The sequence below is a fragment of the Nothobranchius furzeri genome, chromosome 7, assembly GCF_043380555.1.
Source record: "Nothobranchius furzeri strain GRZ-AD chromosome 7, NfurGRZ-RIMD1, whole genome shotgun sequence".
Lineage (NCBI taxonomy): Eukaryota > Metazoa > Chordata > Actinopteri > Cyprinodontiformes > Nothobranchiidae > Nothobranchius > Nothobranchius furzeri.
The window spans coordinates 67119517-67143330 of NC_091747.1; the positions used below are offsets into that span (position 1 = coordinate 67119517).

A 23814-nucleotide genomic window follows, 5' to 3' on the forward strand; every position below is an offset into this window, starting at 1 on the left:
AGCGCCCACCTGGTTTTAAGTGACCTTCTTTTCCACTGAACAGGCCTACTGGAACCTGTCTGTCACACTGGGCCGAAGACCTTTAACATGGAGCAGTTTTTCATAGTAATGTGTGTGTGTGTGTGTGTGTGTGTGTGTGTGTGTGTGTGTGTGTGTGTGTGTGTGTGTGTGTGTGTGTGTGTGTGTGTGTGTGTGTGTGTGTGTGTGTGTGTGTTGCCCTGTGATGGACTGACAGTCTGTCCAGGGTGCCCTGCCTGTTTGCCCGATGACTCCTGGAGAAAAGCCCCAGCCCCCCACGACCCTGCATGGAGAAGCAGGTTCAGGATGGATGAAATTACCAATCACTACTTTTCTGGTGAGAAAATCCAACTACAAAAATATTCACCGACGCGTTTTTCACGTAGGTCAGTTCTGCTGTGATAAAAGTGCTCTCTCTATTCCTTCTGTGACCTCCACAATGCTACGTCCTTTTAAATGACGTTCCTGAAATAACAACAACCTGTAATCAGATCACAGTTGTGTGTGAAAACTAATTGGTCCTTTAAATAAATCTAGGTGTGACGATAAATAATACTAATAAATAGAATAATTCAGTATTAATTTGGCATGTTGGTGTTCAGGATGATTGAGTGTAGAACAAGAACATCATAAAATAAAATAAACTGGAAACATGAGAAATAAACGGGTTCTGAGCCAACCTGCATCGGGGTTCCCTGCCCCGTGGGAACTAACCAGGGACCTCACATGGAGGGGCTTCATCACAGAGTGTGTTTGTTTTTCTCACACTACTGCACAAACACACACACACACACACACATGTACACACACACATGTACACACACAAAAGTACACACACACACATGTACGCACATGTACACACAGACCCAGACACACACACACACACACACATATACACACACACACATGTACAGCCACATGTACACACACACATGTACACACACACATACACATGTATACACACACATACATATGTACACACACACACATACACATGTACACACACACATGTACACGCACATATACACACACACATTTACACACACACAGACCCAGACACACCCACATGTACACACACAAGTACACATACACATACACACACATGTACACACACACATGTACACACACACAAGTACACACACACACATGTACGCACATGTACACACAGACCCAGACACACACACACACACACACACATATACACACACACACATGTACAGCCACATGTACACACACACATGTACACACACACATACACATGTATACACACACATACATATGTACACACACACACATACACATGTACACACACACATGTACACGCACATATACACACACACATTTACACACACACAGACCCAGACACACCCACATGTACACACACAAGTACACATACACATACACACACATGTACACACACATGTACACACACAAGTACACACGCACACACACACATGTACACACACAAGTAAACACACACATGTACACACGCACATACACACACATGTACACCCACATGTACACACACACATGTACACCCACATGTACACACACACATGTACACGCACACATACACACACACACACACACATTTACACACACACAGACCCAGACACACACACACACACACACACACACACATGTACACACACACACACATGTACACACACACACACATGTACACACACACATGTACACGCACACATACACACACACACACACACATTTACACACACACAGACCCAGACACACACACACACACACACACACACACACACACATGTACACACACACATGTACACGCACACATACACACACACACACACACATTTACACACACACAGACCCAGACACACACACACACACACACACACACACACACACATGTACACACACACACACATGTACACACACACACACATGTACACACACACACACACGTTTAAATTCTAACGTCTGTAAAATTACTTGAAAGAAATAAACAAAAAAATTGTGACATCAACCCTCTCAGACTCAAAGTAAGTTCTGATAAAGGGACGAACAACTGAGTCCTTCAGGGGAACTTCTGAGTTAAAAAAGCTCATGAAACACGTGTGTGGAGTAACCAGGTGGGTAGTTCTACCGCCCGCCTCCAGAGGGTTAACCACTGTTCCTACTGAATTAGATATTTACCATAAACCTTCACCTCCTGTTGTTAATGACACCCTGGTGTGTGTGTGTGTGTGTGTGTCTGTGTGTGTGTGTGTGTGTCTGTGTGTGTGTGTGTGTGTGTGTGTGTGTGTGTGTGTGTGTGTGTGTGCCTCACCTCATCAGATGAAAACACTACAATAGAAGAGATCATTGGTCCCAGGCCAGCTCTAAACACTCCTGGTGTCTGAATCTCACCTGTTCTTTCCTGCCTTTGACTGAAATAGTTTGACTTTATTGTGATGTGTATCACTTCTTATCCTTGTTTTGTATATTTACACATTGTTGTTGTTGTTTATTAGTGCTTTATAAATAAACTGGGTTTGGTTTAGGAATCATCCAATAACGTTCTTCTGAACCCTAAAAGAGGTTTTGACTTGTTTGTGGTCGTTGGTCTGCAGCAGAACTGGAGCCGCGACCCCAAACGTCCATCATGTTGACTAATTGACTCAGACAGTTACAAGCAGGAGCATTAGCCCCTGGGCTCTTTGAAATCCAACACTGTTGATGGTTCACAAAGACAATCTGGAGACGGAGAGGGAGACGTGGAGACCTCATCATTTCCCGCCGTGACAGAGGGGTGGAGGACGGCTACAGACAGTTGAGGTTCTACAGAGGCAAGCAGACGTGCCCTGACCAGAAGACCCTGCAGAGCTGGACATGGGACCAGTTCATCTAACACCAGGAGATAGGACACACCCCATTCAGTAAAACAAAAATAGGTTTCTTTGAGAAGCTAATGTAAAAATTTCAGTCTTCTTCTTCTATTATTGTTGTTGTTGTTGTTGTTGTTAATGTTACAAAGACTGTTGCTCTCACTCCACTCTGCCAGAGACCTAAATACCAAATATGAAAGTGATTTCTCCTAAAGTTGGATGAAAAAGATCAAAGTTTGTTATTTCATCCCAAATATTCTAGAGGAGATGACGAGTCTCGTAAATCTCCGTGGTGATCTCCTCCTGGGCCGGCTGGACGACGCCTCCCATTGACAGGTAATGGAGTGTGGTTGGAGTGCTCCCATTTCCCCTGCTGTCACACCTGAGTGCACCACTACTTGTCAGCAGAATAATTTACACAGCGAGGGTTGGATCAGGTCCTGAGTGGGGTGCGGCCAGGCCTTGGTTGTGTGTGTGTGTGCGCGCATGCACCTGCATCGACCATAAACCTGAAAATAATATGGTGTTAGCGCAGGTGTGTTGTTCTGAATTAACCATAATCTATACAATCAAAAACAAATGTGAACTGTGTGTGTGTGTGTGTGTGTGTGTGTGTGTGTGTGTGTGTGTGTGTGTGTGTGTGTGTGTGTGTGTGTGTGTGTGTGCAGCTCGGTGAGAAGGAAGCCGTTCAAGACCACTGATGATCTCCCTCTCAAAAGGATCAGAAGAACGGTGAGCAGAAATCCCAGAACTGCACAGGAGAACTCCGTGAGTGACCTGCAGAGAGCTGGGACCAAAGTTACAAAGACTACTATCAGTACTCCGATCCAGACGTGTGCAGGCATGTCTGAAGTTTGCCAGAGAGCATCTGGATGATCCAGAAGATCATTGGGAGAATGTCATATGGTCAGATGAAACCAAATAGAACGTTCTGGTAGAAACTCTACTCGTTGTGTTCGGAGAAAGAATGCTGAGCTGCATCCAAAGACCACCATACCTACTGTAAGGCATGGGGGTGGAAACATCATGCTTTGGGGCTGTTTTCCTGCAAAGGAACCTGGGATCTGTGAAAGGAAACAATAAATGGGACAGTTTGTCGTCAGATGTTTGTCTGGATTTTTTCACATTTAAACCTCTTGGGAGGACAACTGGAGGCTGACGAAACCATGTTCGGCCCACTGTGAGTGGATGCCGTTGGCTCTTGTTTGTGGAAAGAGAAACGTCACGAAATGGTTAAAGGAACCAAGGTTTTAAAGGTGTGGTTCACTGAAAAACCTTGTTTAATGATTGTTTCCAATTCTACTGAGTCACTCTGAGTGTTTCATGCAGGCTAAACAAGAAAATAGTCTCCTACACCTATCTCCTGCTTTAACTTTTGATAGAAAACAGACGGTGAAACTCTAGGATAGAAAATCCTGACAGATCTGCATCACCCTGTCACTAACATTCATGGACTCACCCATCTGGACTCACGACGCTGAAGGCCGTTGTTGGTTTAGTGTCCAGGAAACAGCAGAGAACGTCTCAGCTAGTAGAAGCTAACCGTTAGCATTAGCAACTCACACACACACACACCTGTTACATACTTTCACAAACTGGCGATGAGCCACCACTGCCATGGGTCCGCTGACAGAAGCGAGGCTGTCTGTCTCTCTGACCACCACCAGATGTTGAGGCGGGTCAAGTGTCTTGCCCAAGGACAGAGCCTGGGTTGGAACTGGCAACCCACAAGTTATAACTACTTACCCCTGAGGCACCATTAGCCACAGAGTAGAGGCTGTCAGTCAACAGACTCCTCCCAATTTGACCCCTGACCCTGAGGGCCAGCTTGGCCCTCTCCTCCTGGCCCTCATGGGCCTGGTTCCTGTTTGTTGATGTTGGAGCAACACCAATCACTTCCTGTCAGAGATCAGCTAGACTCAACACAGACAGGTGCGTGCGTGTGTGTGTGTGTGTGTGTGTGGATCTGGGAAGGATCTGGAGAGTGATGATGGAGAAGCAAGACAGAACATCTTCAGAAGCTCCTGTAAGACAAGTATAATAGTAAAACAACAACAACAACAACAACAACAACAACAACCAGTAGTAAATACTGAAAGTGGACGAGCTTCAGAAGAAGGGAGTTTTGGACAGAAAGAGCACCGATGTTCCAGCTGGACTCATCCCGGCAAATCTGGGATGAATTAGTGCTGCCTCACCCTCCTCTTCTTTCATTGGGTCACTGGAGTTTAAATTAAGTGGATGAGAAACCCATGGGGGGGGGGGGGGGGGGGCTCTGCATAAATGAGAGTAAAGCTGAATTTTAAACGCGTGAAAACTGTCACAAAGTGGCGTTAAAAACGGCGTTTTATGTCACAGAGCGGCGAAAAAAGCAGCGTTCAATGTCCGTACCAAACGCCGTTTTTTACGCCACCCACACAGGGAACACATCTGGGATTAGGGTGACGTAAAAAACGGCGTTCAATGTCTGGAAAAAAACGTCATTTTTTCTGGCGTTCTACAGGACCGTTAAAAACGGCTCTGGCTGGCATCAAATACGGCGTTCTGGGAGAATTTTCGCCGTATTTTACGACGTCTTGACACATCAAACAGCGTTTTTTTCACCATCTCTTAACTAGACGGGTTAGGAAAGTGGCGTATTTTGGCCATAATGGCTTGCCACAGTTTCTCACCAGTATCAGCTGATGGAGGGCTAGTTTCGTTGCCCCTTTCGTGTCAGCGGACACGGTAGCGTCAGGGAGGGGGGCGGGGCTTATAAAGCGCTGGGGGAAACCCTGAATCCATACTAAACCAGCAATTAGCTGAAAAACAACATTTGAAGAAAACTGGTGATTTTAAGCATTTTTAAATCACGGGTCTAATGGGCCATTCCCATGTGTACCGGGTCGGCCCGGGCCGGGTAGCGTAGGTTGTTTACATATCTGGGTGGCCTGGTATTTTTCCGGGCCAACCAAGGCTCATTCTCAGCCCTCTTCTCGAGGGGGTCTGCTTCAGGCCGACCAGGGCCAACACACCCACTGCTGACAGCAATTTCACACCTTCCATTAGAGCAAGCCTCTGATTGGTGGGTAGAATCAGCCCACATGGGCTTAAGGCAAGGATGTGTGGAATCAACCGGGCCAGACTGGGGCCGACTGGGGCTACCCGGCCCGGGCCGACCCGGTACAGATGGGAATGGCCCATAAATGGACCCGCCAGCACCACAGGTGCAAACAGCTTTCTAACACAATACAAGGGTTAAGAATCAGACCATGTGATTTTCTGGATTTTATCTTCATTTTGTCTCTCATAGGTGAAGAAAACCTCTCTCATCTATTCAGGTGGGACAACATGAACAATGAAATACTTTTTGCCCCATGGTCTGTACAGATGTCATTCAGAAGGAGGACACACCTAGGTGGTTGCAGCTCCAGGTCCGTTCTTCTGGATTTCTGGCTCGCCCATTCCCTTCCCGTCTCCTATAAAACCCACGTTATAACTCTGTGAAGGTTTACTTTGTGCTTCTACGATTTATGGCTGTAATTCAGAAGCAGTAAAGACAAAAGATGACTTTGAAAAGGTTTTGCTCATAGAAACTTGTTTGGTGTGAGAAGAGGATGCGGGTAAGCGCTCCTGCCGGTCCATCTCCTCCGGATTCAGCCTCCAACACAGAACTGTAAAAGCAGGACAAACGTGGGAATTAACTGTCATCATTAAAATAACCATGTTTTAGTCATTTATTCATGATCTTTTTATGTACTATTGTAACATTTGGTCATGTTTCCTGAGCTAAAAACGTTAAACGGCACAAGTTTCAGCTGAAGTGATCAATAAGTCATAAAAGGAGCACTAAAGCGCTGCCAGCTTTCAGAAGCCCGTTGGAGGGTCTGTGGGAGCGGCTGGAGCTCCTCATTCTTCCACCACGGGCTTGTTGTCAGTGAAATATTTGAGGGGAACTTTCCCACAGAGACTTATGCAATCAGAAAGAACGTCTGTCTGGAGATCAGACCAGCAGCCTCAGCATGGTGGTGTTGGCAGGGTCTCAGAGGGGCTGGGGAAGCTACCGGCTCACCTTCTGTGCAGCCAGACGAGTCAAATCAAACAGCATAAATTTCACCGTTTATTTTATTCATTCAAGGTCAAATGTTTATGTTCACCTTCTGTTGTATTTGATGAACTCTCCTTTCACCAAACCGGTGCTCGGCTGCAGCCTTTCTTGTGTCTGACATCATTCTGGCTCCCAAGCGACTCTTTCTGGTCGAACTGGTTGTTTCATTTACTTTGACTGTTTTCTGCCTTTTACATCTAGTCCCTTTCATCAGGAGTAATAATAATAATATTATTAACCCTTTGATGCAAGAATTATGAAATCTTCAACCGTGACTTTTTAAAAAAAATTATTTTGTCTTTAGGTGTGAATGAAACAAATTTCAACAAATATTTTTTGTTAAATTTTATAATTTACAAATAATTTATTACATGTCCACCTTGGTGGACAGCGTGCATTCTGAGCATGAATGTGTCGGCTTGACTTACTGAAGTCCAAATGGAGGGGCTCACATGCAATAAAGTCTTCAACAGCTGTGCTTAGTAGTAAAAACAAATAAATAACAATTTTGAGTACCTGTCCACTGTAGTGACCATTATAAGGGTTAATGATGTAACAACAACAATAATAATAATAATAATAATATAATATTTATAATAATAAAATAAGCATCATAATACTATAATTATAATAATTTAACAATAATTATAACATAATAATAATATTGTAAAAATATTATTTTAATAGAATAATTTATTATATTATATTATTATTACAGTGATAATGACATAACAATAATCCTATAGCATAATAATAATAATGTTATTATTATTGAAACAATAATATTATTATAATTACAATTATTATTACAGTTATACAATTATTATTACAATAATATAATAATAATAATAATAATACCGCAATAATAATAATATTTTATTGAAAAATAATAATAATCATTATTGTTATTATATAATTATTTTTATTATAATAGCATGTCCCAACCCTGAATAGTGAAGGAAAATGGATGGATCATAGAAATAAAACTTCTGCCTTTTTTCATCATTTCACTGCGTACACAAAGTAAAGGAAAAGTCAGAAGCGTCACACTTGACTTATGATATTTATGTATAAATACGTTGGTATAGAAGTGTGTGAATGACGATAAAAGGCCACTTTACCCTGAACCATGAGGCTCAGACAGACTTTTACACAAGGCTGGTTTTTCCAGGACCCGGTGGCCTCAAACCTACGTTTTTTATTGTGAAGTTTATCGTCTCCTAAACATCGCTGGGAAAAGCACGAGTTGTCCGAAAGTCATGGTGTTCCCGGCCCAAAGCTCTTGGAGCGTTTTATTTACAGCGTTGGCGTGTGATGGAGAAAGCGTGCGTTCCAACCCAATAACAGGTTGTCAGTTTGACGCTGACACCACACGGGGAGAGAGCAACAGCCCGACTCCATCTCTCTGGAACATCGTTTACATCCTGGAAGGTCACAAGGCCATATCGGAACACACACACACACACACACACACACACACACACACACTTACAGTACAGGCAAATCAACATAGTTGAGAAAAAACAACTGGTTTTGTGTTTTTTCCATTGAATTATCAGCATGTTGATTCTGAGAGCTTAGTTTTCTTATTGAAAGATAAACATTTACAATATGAAGTATTCCTCTACAAGACTCTGAGAGGGGACATCGGTCATCATCATCGTTGGCCTCAGCTCAGAGTTTTGTGTATTTCAGCCTGCCACAGTGAGGATGCATGGGACTTTTAAAGCCCCCCAGCTCAATAAATCAAACACAACTCAGCTCTATAGATAGATCAGTGTAAACGTACAGTCATTACAACACACACACACACACACACACACACACACACACACACACACACACACACACACACACACACACACACACACACACACACAACAGGACAACTTCCTTTCACATGAGTTATCGTCCCTCCACAATAGCACCAATAATAGTTTCCCATCCCTGCATTGGTGCAGGCTGTGGCCCCTCCCTGACCTTTGGGTCCTGGTTACGGGGGCGCAGCACAACACTTCTGGTTTCATTCACATCAACGAGGCGCTTAGCAGACAGCTCTAGAGAGGGTTGAGACTGGACCGGACACCATCTGCCCAGCGGAGATGCTGCAGGACGCCTCATCATGTTTACAGAGACAGGGAAGGGTTTCTGTGTGAAGGGAAACACCACAAGGCCCCAGCTGACGGAGCAGAAGTGAGCTGCTGTCTGAAGCTGCTCCAGACTTGGGTCCAGCCTTTGGAAGCAAGTCTTCACGCTGCTCTACCTTAATGACTTTTAGCTCTAAAACGATCCCCACCCCCAGAATTCATCTACAACTAATAGATGAGCCAAAGCTTTACTGACACAGCGGCTGTCCGGATTATTTCTGTTATCTGACGGCACCATCTAGGCATTGCTTCATTTTCATGTTTAAAGACGTCATCACCCGTTGCTACTGTGGATATCTACATCATATTAGAGTTTTTTAGGTCATAAAAGTCATTTGTATTGGAAGAATAAATTAAAAGTGCTTTTTTGTAAAGAACGTTTTCTCACAAGAGCACACGCGATATTTCGACTGTGCCGGACGTGACACTTGGAATCATAGGATGATGAAGGAAGATCCTGCTTTTCTCGCCTCTGATTGGTTGAAGGGCTCTGCTACGATTGGCTATTTCATTTAGCGGCAAACTGTCTTCCCATGCTAACTGTTCTCCTGCCACCGCCGCCAGCAGAGAGCTGACTTGGGGAGTTTGTAAAGAAAATGTGAACTTAGCGCTGGAAAAGTGGTTCTTAACCTTGTTGGAGGCACCGAACCCCACCAAAAATAAAATATGATTTTTTTTACTGGTGCACGAACTTAATTGTGCATTAATATCACCTTGTTCAAATACCAAAACCAACACAGTGCATGAACTCAAAACAACTTACCTCAGTGTGACTTCTGCTGTTGCCTTTGAGAGACCAGTTCAGACATGCGTGGCTTCACCTTGGAAAGTGCCAGTCTCGTGTCATTTTCACAGCAAAGTCTGTTCCTTTTCTTAGTTTTTATGTCCAGCATCCTCGAAAACGATTGCTCACAAAGACATGTTGTAACAAATGGTACAACAAAATCCAGGGCTTTCTTAGCAACAACTGGATACTTTTCCATTTGTTGACACCAAAACGTTGAGAGCGTTGTTGTTCTGAAGAGTTGCTGTTGAACCTGGCTCTGCTGAAGTTCAATGATTTCGTCGAGGTGTTCATCATTGACATCTGCTGTCTCAATAGCAAACGTGAACGGCTGTCTCACCCATGCTGGATATGATGCTCTTGTTGGGAAGTATCCATCGAGAGACTTCACAAGCTCATCTAAGTGCGTGGCAATTGTTTGCTTCAGTTCCATGGGTACAGATATGTCTCCAAGTCCACACACATCTTCGATCTTACTTACAGTCGTCCAGAAGGGGGAAGTTTGCGAAGTTGTTGCTCTCTGCTCGTCGTTTCCATAACGGTAACTTTTTTTGAAAAGCCTTCAGGTTTTCTTCTGCTTCCATTATGTTAACTCCACCACCCTGCATCTGCTGATTAAGATGATTGAGAGCTGCGAATATATCAGCCATGTATGCTAAAATGAGAATGAACTCAGAATCTTTGAAGCAATCTGCATGACAATGTTGGTGCTCTTGCAAAGACTGGGCTAATTCCACACGCATGGCAAAAACACGATTCGGCGCCTGTCCCCGGGATAACCACCGAACATTCGAATGGTAAAGAAGTACCTCGAATTCAGAGCCCATTTCTTTACACAGCTCACTGAAGATGCGGTGCCTCAGAGCACTATTGCGCACATAGTTCACACATTCCACTACAATTTTTAATACTTCTGCCATTTTGGGCGGCAAGGTTTTTGTTGCCAACGCATGCCTGTGCAGAATGCAATGTGTAACAATGATGTGCGGTGCGTCGGCTTTTACTAGCGCGCCAAAACCAGACTTTCTTCCCAGCATCACTGGAGCTCCGTCCGTACAAACTGCAGAAACCATATCCCATGAAAGGTTGTTGTCTCTGAAGAAGTCATCCACAAGCTTCTTCACATCGGCTGCCTTAGTTGTTGTTGTAAGAGGCTTATAAAATAAAAACTCTTCTTTTATCATGTCGTCTTTCACAGAGCGCACAAAAACGGCAAGCTGGCTTAGACTGGAAACGTCGGGGGTCTCGTCGAGTTGAAGGCTGAATTTTGCCGGGCTTGAAATCAGATCCGCGACTACTTGAGCCACGATGTCTTTACTCATGCACTCTAGTCTGTCGCTGATGGTGTCATTTGAAAGAGGAATTTGGGATAATTTACCTTCAGCCGCTGTTCCGAGTATCAGATTCGCCATCTTTAACGCAGCTGGTTTTACGAGTGTTTCGCCAATGGTGTGCGGTTTGCCCTGCTTTGCGATCAGATAAGCAACTTCGTACGATGCTGTGAGGATCGGTTTGTTGATGGGTACAAATCCAAGAGCAGGCAGAGTGGCCTTTTCGTCCAATCTGGCTCTCTTCACCTTGAATTCAGCAAGCATTGTGTTCTTGTGTACCCATCTCCATGCAGCTTCAAGAAGTGTTCCTTCAGTTTTGCAGGTGCGAGACTAGAGTTGCTCAGCTTGGCATTGCAGATGGGACGCTGACTCCCGTCACGTTCCGTGATACGTGTAAATCCATGTTTTACATATTCGTCCAACCACTTTCTTTTTTTGCCCGACATAGTTAGCATGGATTAAAATATTCCGTAAGAAATCACACGACACACCAACAGTCACATGTTGTGGTGGTTGGAGGTGGACGTGGGGTCGGCGTCACTAACACTAACCCAACATCACTGACGCACACCGCTGGTCCCGGTGTGTGGTTCTGACTGAGAAGGTCTCACTCTGCTGCTTATCCAGCGCTCCCAAAGCGGACCGGTAGGGAGTCTCACTCAGACACATATACAGCCCTCTCGGAGCAGTCTGATAGGGAGGTCGCACTCTGCTGCATAAACCAGCGACCTCAAAGCAGACCGGTAGGAAATCTCAGAGCAGGACGCTTTCAATGACTGTGCCCACTAACTGCAGACTAGACTGAGGGGTGGACCTCTGCGGCGGAGGCTCCACCGAACCCCTAGGGTTTGATCGAACCCAGGTTAAGAACCACTGCTCCTTGGACATACTACGACTCCAAATGACACGTCCCGCCATGGCTGAAAAATAGTTCCAAAGTGAAAGTTGAACCGACGTCTTTTCTGGCTGTGAACTCAACGCCTTTCTCAAATGTCTCATTTGGACGTTTAATCATTAAAATTTGGGCATCTTGTTACTGTATAAATATATCATTACTGTAACAAAAATCCAAATGCCACCTTATATGTCCCAGCCTGGATTCAAACCCCAGTCCTACATCATGTAAGTGGGTGTCTTACTAGTTGAGCGATCTCTTTGACACCTTTTGTCAGCTGAAAACGTTTCTATCACCATAAAAGGTATTAAAACCCAGCAAACATTTGGATGACAGCTGAAACGGCGTCAGGCTGATGAAACTTTGATATTTTAAAATATGACTGTCATGGTCTGCGTCTGTGTCTTCCCCATGTGTCTCCTTATGTCCTCCATCCCTCTTTAGATTCCCCTTTTGTGTCTCATAGCGCCCTCATGTGTCCTTTGTCTGCGTCCATTATGTGTCTTATGTTGGTAGTCCTTTAAGTCTATTCCTCCCAGGTCCTGCGTCATCTCATTCATCCCCAGCCCCTCCAGGTCTCATTTACATTCAGTGTCCTTGTAGTCCCCAGCTCGACATGTGTGTGTGTGTGTGTGTGTGTGTGTGTGTGTGTGTGTGTGTGTGTGTGTGTGTGCGTGCGCGCGTGTGTGTGTGTGTGCTTGTCCAGTCCCCATTCCTGTTCATATTAGTGCATTTGTGTGTGTGATGGTGTGTGTGTGTGTGTGTTAGTCCTTCCCGCAGCCTTTAGGTTTAGTTTTGTGTTTTAGAGTTTTTTAGGTTTATTTGGCCCTCCTCTGTTTCCGTATGCCCATGTCGATCATTAGGTTCACCTGACTTCCCTCCAGCTCTCACTTCACACACCTGCCGCCATTTTCCCTAACCACTTCTCCCTGTGTATATAAGCCCTGTCTTGTCTGTGTCTGGTGTCGGTTCATTGTTGTTTCTCAGCGTTATTTGTTCTGTCAGTCTGCTTGTTCCTCTTGTGTTTTTTGACTCCCTGGATTTTTGGACTTTGGCTCCCTGCCATTTGGATTTATTTTTGTTCTTCCTCCAAATAAAGGATTTTTACTTATATCAGCTCCTGCCTTCGTGTCATCCTGGGTTACTGCATTTTTTGGGTCCAAACCATCCCTTCATCGTGACAACGACCAATAATTACTATATTTTTAAAGACGACTAGTTCCAAAACGAAAGTAGAAACGATGCCTTTTCTGGCCGTGAATTCCACGTCTTTCACAGCCTTGCCGTCAGACCAATGTTTGCTGGGTTGGTCTAATGTTGGTAAAACAAACACGTTTATGTATGGAGTTTGGCAGTCAACTGAGCAGCTCACATGTGAAAGTCACTTTGACGTTTTCCGTTCTCCCGATTTCGTTAATGTCTACACTTGACTGAATATGAAGGGAAGAGGAGCAGCGCGGCGTTGCTCTGCACTGTCCATATATGGTACTGTACATCCTGCCTTTGCGGCGACATCACAGAGCAAATTGCAGGTACTTTTTTTTTTCTTTTTTTGGCAACAGAGGTGCCTATTGGAGCCCGTGAGGGAGCTGGCTCCCTGGAGGGCTTAGGCCAACCAGCCATTGCTCCCCATCTCCACACATTTCTCTCCTCCTGCTCCCTCACATCATCACATAAACCTGCACATAGAACCTTGGGGGGTGGACCCCATTTCTGCATTCCTGTGGCAACCTGCCCCCCAATTTTATTTGCACCTTAAACACTTCCACCAACGACGTTCCACACAAACACACTTTGGGCCTTGGGAGTGAGCACATTCAACGGCATTTGGCAGGGAATCTTTCAGCGTCCTCCCTTCACATCTACGTTGTCTGTTTCTCATACCTGTTTTCTCACGCCAAATCCACACTCACGTGCCCTCCGGGTTTCACCGCCATGAAGCTTTCGTTTTCTGATTCTCATCATGACCTGCAGAGCAAAACATTTTGCTGTTGCTACGGTCGCTCTAGATCTGTAGGCTACTGAACTGGAAGACTGAGAGAAGAGCCGCTGGGAGAAAACACTGAACTGATGCTGGACACAAGCTGACAACTAAAGGAAGGTAAGACCCAAACAATGAGTAGCGAGGCTGGGGAACCGAGAGGACTGATACTAAAATAAAGAGACCTATCGACTAAACTCACAACAGCCACACAGGAATGAGACTGAGGAACACGGGGACACTGTTATCATGATTTTTAGATCTATAAATTATCATAACAAGCTTCATAAATAATCCCAGTTTTCAGATCATCATCATGTCAAACTGGGTTTAAAATGTTCTGGTCCAACACCGCCTCAGACGTGGGGGAGTGTGCCACTGATGTCATGTTTTCTAAACCCAGGACAAGAGTTTAAGAAGGCCCAGAACTTCTAGCTGCTGTTTGTTTATCACATGACCTCAGCCTTCAGGTTCACTGGATTTCCCCTCGAATTTCTACTGACAAAGGGGTTAACCTGAGGTTTAGGATTACAGGCAATCTGGATTAATTTTACGCTGAATGGTTAGTGGCACAACAAACAGCCTGACCTAAAACCACAAGTGGAAATGACCTGGTGTGGTCTACACTTCCGCGGGGTGGACAAAGGCTCCGGCGCTCCTGTTTCAAGAGTAGAGGTGAGCTGGAGCAGGGTTGAGCTTCAGATGACCAAACCATTTTTCTGATGTGTGAACATCTCTCCTCTGATTGGCTAATGACAACGCCATTCCATTTTCTCTGCAACGTTGATGTTTTTTCTCCACCAATAACACAAACCTGGAGGAGTTCTGCTGTGTGGTGGAGTTGCTAATGCTAACAGTTAGCTTCTGCTAGCTAAGATGTTCTCTGCTGTTTCCTGGACGCTAAACCAACAACAGCCTTCCCCGTGGTGAGTCCAGATGGGTGAGTCCATGAATGTTAGTGACAGTGTGATGTAGATCTGTCAGGATTTTCTATCCTAGAGTTTCACCTAGAGTCTGTTTTCTATCAGAAGCTACTGCAGGAGATAGGTGTAGGAGACTATTTTCTTGTTTAGCCTGCATGAAACACTCAGTGTGACCCGTTAGAATCATAAACAATCATTAAAACGTGGTTTTTCGGTGACCCTGGTCTTTAAGGTCAGACTGGATGAAGGACTGTGCGCCACCTTTCAGCCCAGAAGTTTAAACTAAGATCAATCTGTGCTTATGTGAGCCCCAGCCTCACAGGACTTGTTTACTGTTCCTACAGATGGATCTGCCTCACTGGTTCCGCTCGCACTGTGCACACCACAAGTGAAACTTCATTTGGGAAAGAAACTAAACTGCTTCCTTGATTCCTGATACATCAGCACAAACACTGGGTACACTGTCAACAGCCCACCTGCTGGCTGAGCTTCTGCTCGCCCCACAGGGAGGCTTGTGGTTTCAAATTCAATTCAAATTCAAAGATACTTTATTAATCCAAGAGTGAAATTAGAGTTTCAGTGCACACAATTCAGAGATCATACATACATGACAAGAATTGGTAACTGTGGTCATTCAAAACCAGAGTTGCGCTACCGTAACAGATCAAGAGGGGTTATATGAGGATAGAGTCAGGGGGAGGGGAAAAAAGGCCCTTCAGAGTTACCCTCAACAGAGAGGGCAGCTTTGCTCTGCAAAAACATCTCAAACAGAAATGCACACAGACTTCAGACATTACACAACATAAGTGTGCGCTAGGTGGGGAGGTGGGGTTGGGACTTTCCTCACTTCAGAGCGTGCAGCCGCATGGGGCAGTGCTCATCACCTCCATTTGGACAGGGGAGGGAGGTAATGGGTACATTGACTCCAAGATACGGTTCCACGGCCTTCACTGGTCACAGTCCCGCCCAGGCTGGGACAGGGAGAAGAGTTACCATAGCGACGGCAGCATTATAAATTTCTTCTGAGGGGGGAGTTTACACTTCAGCCTCACAAACTCAAGGGCACCAGATTCAGATAAGAATTGTTTTGGGGCCAGACAGAGATAATTTCCTCTCTGCCTTAGAGTTCTGTTGGTCTTCAACCCCTCTAGAACCAATAATGGCGTAATTAATCTATCCCAATCGATCCGTGCTGATCCGTCCACTCGCTCCTTGATGGAATCCACCTTCTGTGCCAGAGCCTGAATCTCAGCCAAAGTTCCAAGCTTACGACTCATCTCAACAATGATATGAGTTTGTGCGTTCACAGAACCATGTAATCCATCCCTGAGCTCTGGGATTGAGCCAATATTCCTCGAAAGCTCGTTAATTTTCCAGTAAGCCAGGTAACCGCTCAGGCCAAATAGCAGGAATCTTGACACCAACACCACGAATATCCAGACATCTTCAGAATCCTCTACAGACAGCTGAGAGAGGCAGATCAGGTTCCACTGTTTCCAGGAGTCCATGATATACCCAGCTGGCTCTGTCCCAGAGGGGCAACCGGGAGCCCCTTCTCCCGTTCTCATCGTTGAAAAAATCTTGTCAATGTGTTGAGAGACCAACTGACCAGGTCCATTTTTAATAATTTCCAGTTTCCAGAAAAAATGCAGAAAGGGCCGTGCACAGACAGGACAAAGAGCCTTGGGATAAGGAGGGAGAGGAGAAAAAAAGCGTCTGTACTCTCCACGAGCCGGAAGAGGGAAGAGGGTTTCCCACATCCTGTGACAGCTGAGCTCTTGGTGCCCGCTCTGCCCGGAGAGAGGGCCAACACTCTCCTGCTCATGCAGCGAGTTGACAGGAACCAATCCATTTAACAAAATGAAGTGGTGATGGAGAGTCTGGGTCAGGGGATGAAGGCAGCTGATTTCCTTTTAGGGATCCCTTCTGGGTTACAAATGAGGCAGAATCTCAGATTTATATTGTTTTGTTTTGTTTTCAGAGGTCAGGAGCATCTGTCTTTGGGAGGAGCCTGCTCAAGGACACGTTGGCAGCACAGATGCTTGCTTCCTCAGCAGCTGCAAGATGTGCCCCGTCCTCTTCAGGCTGCAGCACAAGCACAGACATGAATCTTAATGTTCTGACTTAAAGGTCCCTTGAATTCATCGTGCTTGCTGTTATAGCATGCAAGTTCAACTGCTCTTCATTTTTACAGCTGCTCTGGATAAAACTACTGTGCACCCTGACTCTCTCCAAGCAACAGCTCACAGGAGCCAACAACCCCACAGTAGCTGTGAAGGAGCAGACAGAACATCAACAAGATCCCATGAGCTCAGCAACACATTTGCTTTATATCTGAAAACAGCTGAAGGCCAAAAAAGCTGCCTCAGCAAGCTGGCCTCTGATCGTGCTGTTCAAGATTACTCTGTGTGTGTGTGTGTGTGTGTGTGTGTGTGCGTGCGTGCGTGCGTGCGTGCGTGCGTGCGTGCGTGCGTGTGTGTGCGTGCGTGCGTGCGTGCGTGCGTGCGTGCGTGCGTGTGTGTGTGTGTGTGTGTGTGTGTGTGTGTGTGTATGCGTGCGTGCGTGTGTGTGTGTGTGTGCGCGTGTGTGTGTGTGTGTATGTGTGTGTGTGTGTGTGTGTGTGTGTGTGTGTGTGTGTGTGTGTGTGTGTGTGTGTGTGTGATCCCCAGTGAGTCGTGGAGGATGGCTGCTTATACTGAGCCAGGATTCTCTGGAGGTTTCTTCCTGTTAAAGGGGAGTTTTCCTCTCCACTGTCACTGCATGCTTGCTTATTATGAGGATGCCTGTAAAGACTCTGACACTAGTCAGTGACTTGATGCAACCTGCTGGGTTCCTTATATAGGAAACCTTTAATGATTGGCTTAAAGAGCAAGTCACCCCCAAATAAACTTTTTTTGCTGATAAACTAAATAAACGAGTGTCTAATCGTGCTGCAGACATGTGTCGTCAATAATCTGGCACTTCAGTGCATCTTAGTTAAAATTTAAATATTCTGCTTAAACTGGCAGTGTTGTGCCGTTGTCAGGTAAAAACTCTGCATTTTAATTTAAATCTGCCACCGCTATTGGCTAAGAGGTATGCTAGGATGTAAACTGGTACATTATGATGTCACAATGCTGTCGTGAGCCTGTGTGTGTGTGTATTTGTTAGCAGCTCCGCCTTCTCGGTCTGCCAGGCAACAGCATTTGTTGCATTTTTCAAGCATGAAGTGGGAGTGGAGTTAAGACTCTGGTAGGGGGTGACTTGCTCTTTAAGGACCTGACCTGTATTGGGATGTTTACTGTGTGAAGGTCCTTGAGACGACTCTTGTCATTATTTAGCGCTTTATAAATAAACTTGAATTGATTTTAATAGATGACAGGATTTGGAGTCTTATTTCCTGATATTTGAACATCTCTCCTCTGATTGGCTAACAGGAACACGACTCTACCACTGACTCTGTTTGCTCTGCAACATTAATGTTTTATCTCCACAAAGAACACAAACCTGGAGGAGTTCTGCTGGGTGGTAGAGTTGCTAATACTAACAGTTAGCTTCTACTAACTGAGAGTAAGACTGAGACATCGCCTCTCCTCCATTCATTTTCAATGAGACGTGCGCGACAAAGCGATAATCGCGGGTCTTCCTCCTACAATGCGAAACGCGAAAAACGTGCGTGTGAAATTTTGCGCTTGTGCACGTGTCGTGCACAGGCAACCCAGCGACGCGATCCCAGAAAGTTGAAATATTTTCAACTTTTCATCGCTGTCGCTCGGACGAGGACCGATCAACGGAGGTTTCATTCACTGACCAATGAGCGGACAGGAAGTTTAAAAGTTATAAAAAAGGCTGGTTCTGTTCTGGGGACGACTGTGGAACCGCTGGAGGAGATGATGCAGAGAAGGATTCTCCAGAGAATCAAGAACATGATGGACAACCCTGAGCGTTCTCTTCACAAGACTGTCTGACAACGGAAGAGTGTCTTCAGTCAGAGGCTTCTTCAGTCTGGCTGCAACACTGACCGCTACTGGAGATCCTTCCTGCCAACAGCCGTTGTAATATACAACAACTCTTTGATGACTTGATTATTATTATTATTCTGAGCTACTACAGCAATCAGTTTCCCTCTGGGATTAATAAAGTCTTTTTGAATTGAACTGAATTGTACATCTCCGAGCAAACATGGAGAAGTTGATTATTATTATGTTTTATAGTAAAATCAGAAGTAAGATTTCACATAACTCTAGCAGCACCTTGTGAAACATCATATCTACCGCTTTATTAACTCTGAACCGCTTAAATAACCTTAATTCCCTCCAACCTGACACAGCCAATCAAAACAACGGAAGTTTCGATTTCGCCATGGAACAGAACGCGTAGACGGGTTTGCCGCTGGCCGCTGCCGCGGGTCGCCTCCCGTGTGTCGAGCCCTTTACTCTGCTGTTTCCTGGACTAAACCAACAGCCTTCCCCATCGTGAGTCAAGATGGGTGAGTCCAGGAATGTTAAGTGACATAGATCTGTCAGGCTTTTCCAATCCTAGAGTTTCCATTTTCTATCAGAAGCTACAGCAGGAGAGCTAGGCGTAGGAGACTATTTTATGTTCTGCCTGCATGAAAAAACTCAGAGTGACTCGTTTTAACCAGAAATGTTAATTTAAAAATGTTTTGTTGCACACTTGTAATAGGTCATGGGTACTCCTGAAGTCTATCCTCACACCATTTAACAAAATAATCTATTACAGGGCCATGTTGGGTTTCTTCGTCCAAACCCTGAGCTGACTCAATCAAACAAGTTCATCAGCACATTTAATAAGATGTCTATGGTTAAATGTACTTATGCAGTCATTTGCCTATGCATGACTCTAGTTTCTCTGATGAGACCATTGATGAGCATTAATGACGAGCACAGCCATATTCAAAACTCTGCAGGTTTTCAAGTTTTTATGAAAAGTCTCTGATGTCAGACTAAAACCTTTATTTTCTTTATTCAGCAAAGAACCGCCTGATGTCACACGGCCACCTAACAAAGAAACGAGTCCTCTCCAGAGGAAGTCAAAACCATGAAGGACAGAGGTGATGAGGACTACACAACATGTGTATACACAAGATCATTTCTCTTTATTGTGTCCACATTCATCAAACCTGCAATACAGAATCAATAACAAAACGCTTGAGTTAACAGGAGTGGAGCAGGACGCTTGGCTCAGAGGACACCGTTCAAGACTGAAGCAACCTGCCGCACCGATGCAGCGCTCACACCCACAGAACAACAGTGAAGAGGGGTTCGTACAGCACGTTTGTTTTGTTCAGAAATACACTTTCTAGCTGATTAGTGTAGCGTCACACTTTATAGCGTAACGACTGCATATTTAATTATGACCAATAAGATGTGATGATTCCATATAAATATGAAGAATCAACCTGATTGATCTTTGAATGTTTAACCAGAAGAGTTTAGTATTCTTCGCTTGTTCAGGGACCATAAACACACTTCGTATTAACTCAGGCAGAGTCCAGTATGTAGTTAACAGGAGTTTTATTCTTTTCTAAACTAATTATAATACATGACAAGCTATGAATAATGATAAGTGATGGCGTGTATAGGCGGTGAGTTGTAGGTGGTGTGGTGTAAAGTAGGTGTGTGTCAGAACCTTTGTATATGTAAGAGATTGTGAGTTCTGGGCGTAAAATAATTTGTTGCCTGCTATAAACTAGACAGTTGATTATTAATAAAACAGCATCAGACGCCATCTGTCGTGTCTACAAACGCTGATCGGAGACCCCCGGTCACATCCCGAATGTCAGGTAGTCATGTGGACCTCAAGGCACCGAAGTCCGTAGAATAACCGCGGTGCGACTAGTCCGGTCTAGAGATGTCTCCAGGTCACAACAGGCAGGAAGGTTTGTTGCGTCTAAGACGAATGTGTTCTTAAGGAGCCGTACAGCTGTGTCAGCTGGCAGTGTGCCAACAGGTGTGACTGTGTGTCCAAGAGGGAGGTGTCTCAAGGACGCTGGGTCCGAATTAGCCACTTCAGATGTCCGCTCGAAACTGAATAACTCGGGAAGTCACTCTCTAGTTTTAATAATCTAGAGTTTATCATTTCTGCGAATCAGAATTTGACATGTTCGTAGGCTTTACCAAACACCCCTCAGAAACCACACCTTCCAGGTACAAGCTGTTCTAGTTCTGTGGATAAATAATCCATAAACCTTAGGTGAGATGACCTTAACCTGAATTAGCATCTAATGAACATTGGGTATGAGTGTAGATAATGATTAACTTGTTAAATCAAACACTGATCATAAGATACAAATGGATCATCTTTTCTTTTTCTTCTTCCGGCACTCGCAGAGTACAGGCGCTTCTGCTTTTGCTCCCTTATCTTTTTTTCCCAAGGCTCTTTGTCCCGTCTGCCTACAGAGCGCTTCTCTTCGTTTCTTCAGGAAATCCCTATTTTTCAGAAATGGATTTAATTAATTGGTCATTCAACATGATTGATAAGATTTTTTCTACCATGAGAACGGAGGAGGGGCTCCCACTTGCCCGCAAGGGACACACGCAGCGGGATATGCGCTCGATTCCTGGAAGGTGTGGAGGATCGTTTGTCTCTCTCAGCTGTCCACTGAGGACGTCGAAGACGTGTGGATATTCAGCCTGATGATCACTGGATTTCCTCTGATTGGAGTGGGAGGATATCTGGTTTTCTGGAAATTTGGGAAGACGGGAGCGATTGGAGGGCGACCCGCACCCACGGGAAGCACCGCCCGGGCGGAGACCTCACAGTCTGGGACGTTACTCGAGGTGACTCGTAAGCTGGACAATGTCCTAGCTGCGTTACCGGTGTTAGTGCGCAAAATGGATGTCATCTCAGAGAGGGTCACCGGACGGTGTGGAGATGTTGAAAACCTGAATTGGCTTCACTGAAGGACTGGAATGACCAGTTACAGACTGAAGCAGAGAGGAAAATGATCTCTGCCTGACCCAAACACAGTCTTGTTATTCAAATCTGACGCCATGCAGCCTTCAAGATGCCAACAACAACAACCCCCATGAAGGAAGGAAAGCAGACAGATGCTGTGACAAACCCGACCTTCCCCCCCGCCTTCAGATTGTGGACTTCTGCCTAGCGAGGTCATCAACCTGCAGGGTCAATGTGCTCTGCGTTCCTCCCAAGATCTCCCTCCCGCCTGTGGTCTACAGTGGTTGAGCGCCGTACATGGCTGCTCTCGCTGGGGGAGACAGGATCCCAGCCCCCCCCCCCCCCCCCTGCCTTCCTATTGTGATGTTGTGTTGTCTGTTGATTACCTGTTTGAGGTGTTTTTTTTTCACAGAGCAAAGCTGCCCTCCTGGGGGGAGAGCAGCTGTGAAGTGAAACCAACATATTTAAAGCTCAGTTTGCTCCACTGGTTTACTGTGATGCTCACCTGTTCCAGCCAGATACCTGCATCATGGGGTTGATCTGAGCTGAGGAGGAGACTCCTGTTGTTTTGTTCATCTTCATCATAATAATGACAACATTAGATGACAACAGGAGCTCACATAGGTTTGTGCTGATGAACATGTCTGAGCAGCTTGACCACGTTGTTGTGTGTCGGGGAGGAAAAATAACAACTACAGCAGCCGCAGAGTCATGCTGGTTTGAGCGTGTCGCTGCTCGCTGGAGTTATATCAGCTCTGTCTGGACGTTAGTTAGAAAACTTTCTCTTTCAGCCGTGAACACGTTACTGAGCGGCTAGAATCTCCGTTTCTGGGCTTCAGCGTCAGAAAATAGCTGAGTGAGCTCGGCGCTGAGTGAGAGGAGTGTAGTTTGTCCGAGACCGCGGAGCTTCACACACCGGCAGCAGACGCTGGAAAAAACACAAATGAGGGGGCGCTTCGGCTCCACGCTAACGCCGCAAAGCATCATGGGAGTTGTAGTCTTTGCGGTAAAATAGGCCAGCGGGTCAGTTTTAACATATTTTTGATATTTATATTGCGGGCCACATAAAAATGCTCCGCGGGCCGCATCTGGCCCGCAGGCCTTGTGTCTGACACATGTGACGTAAGCCATGGCAGCTTCTGCGTCGGGGAATATTTTATTCTCTTCATCATGGTGACACGAAGCCTTGCCGGAAAGAGCAGGCTGGACCTCACATCCTGCCTCCTCTCGTTGGCAAATGCAGCTCTAGCTTTGGCTACTTTTGCAGAGTATTCAGAGAATTTATTAAAAGTTACACAGTACACACTCAATTAAATGTTTTATTCTAACTATGATTTTTCAGCTTTCAGCTACTCAGAATACCTAACTTGGTAAATAAACTCAGTTCCAGCTTCACTTCAGTTCATAAGCAGCTACAGCTATCATTTTCAGTAATCAGCATTCCAACAGCATTTCTGTGTGAAATGCATTTTATCTAGTCTAATTTAAATTTGTTCATTGTCTATTTTTGAAACTACTGAATTGAAGAAGGGAAAAAAGAAATTTGGTTATGAGCTAATGTCATAATATAACTCACATAAGGGCAGAGCGGCAAAAAGTAAGATTATATAAAACTACTGGGCAGGAGCTGAAATGGAGACCTTTCAAAACTCCTTTACATTCTTCATTACAGCAACTGAAGGTGAGGTTGTTTTCACCCTGACTGTATACGTCCGGATACCTGGATATAGCCCCGTATGTATGGTGATGTATGATTTGTGAAGATGGAAGGCAACATTTTCTAATCAGAGCATGTCGGCCAATTTCTAAGGGTATTCAACTAGTGTGTGCATGAATGCACGTGTGCATGCGTGTTAACTGAAAACCCTGGTCAGTGTCATCCACTATGTGCAGACACCAGTTTCT

General features: G+C 45.1%; 1 protein-coding gene and 1 long non-coding RNA gene across 4 annotated transcripts in view; one reads left to right on the forward strand and one right to left on the reverse strand.

Moving 5' to 3' along the window:
* Window positions 1–252: 252 nt before the first annotated feature.
* LOC139070690 (uncharacterized) lies at window positions 253–3945 on the forward strand. Its single transcript, XR_011521172.1, has 3 exons — window positions 253–355; window positions 3124–3197; window positions 3530–3945. It is a non-coding gene; the product is annotated as an uncharacterized lncRNA (long non-coding RNA).
* Window positions 3946–8882: 4937 nt separating this feature from the next.
* The window catches only part of LOC129167252 (protein FAM200C-like), a 31015-nt gene continuing 16083 nt past the window's right edge, over window positions 8883–23814 (reverse strand). For 2 of the 3 annotated variants that reach the window (XM_070553401.1, XM_070553400.1), the window contains one exon: window positions 8883–17094. In XM_070553401.1, the coding sequence (XP_070409502.1) occupies window positions 10353–11474 (1122 nt within the window). In that variant the 5' untranslated portion in view covers window positions 11475–17094 and the 3' untranslated portion in view covers window positions 8883–10352. The remainder of the gene's footprint in view (window positions 17095–23814) is intronic. The other variant, XM_070553402.1, reaches the window with a different exon arrangement.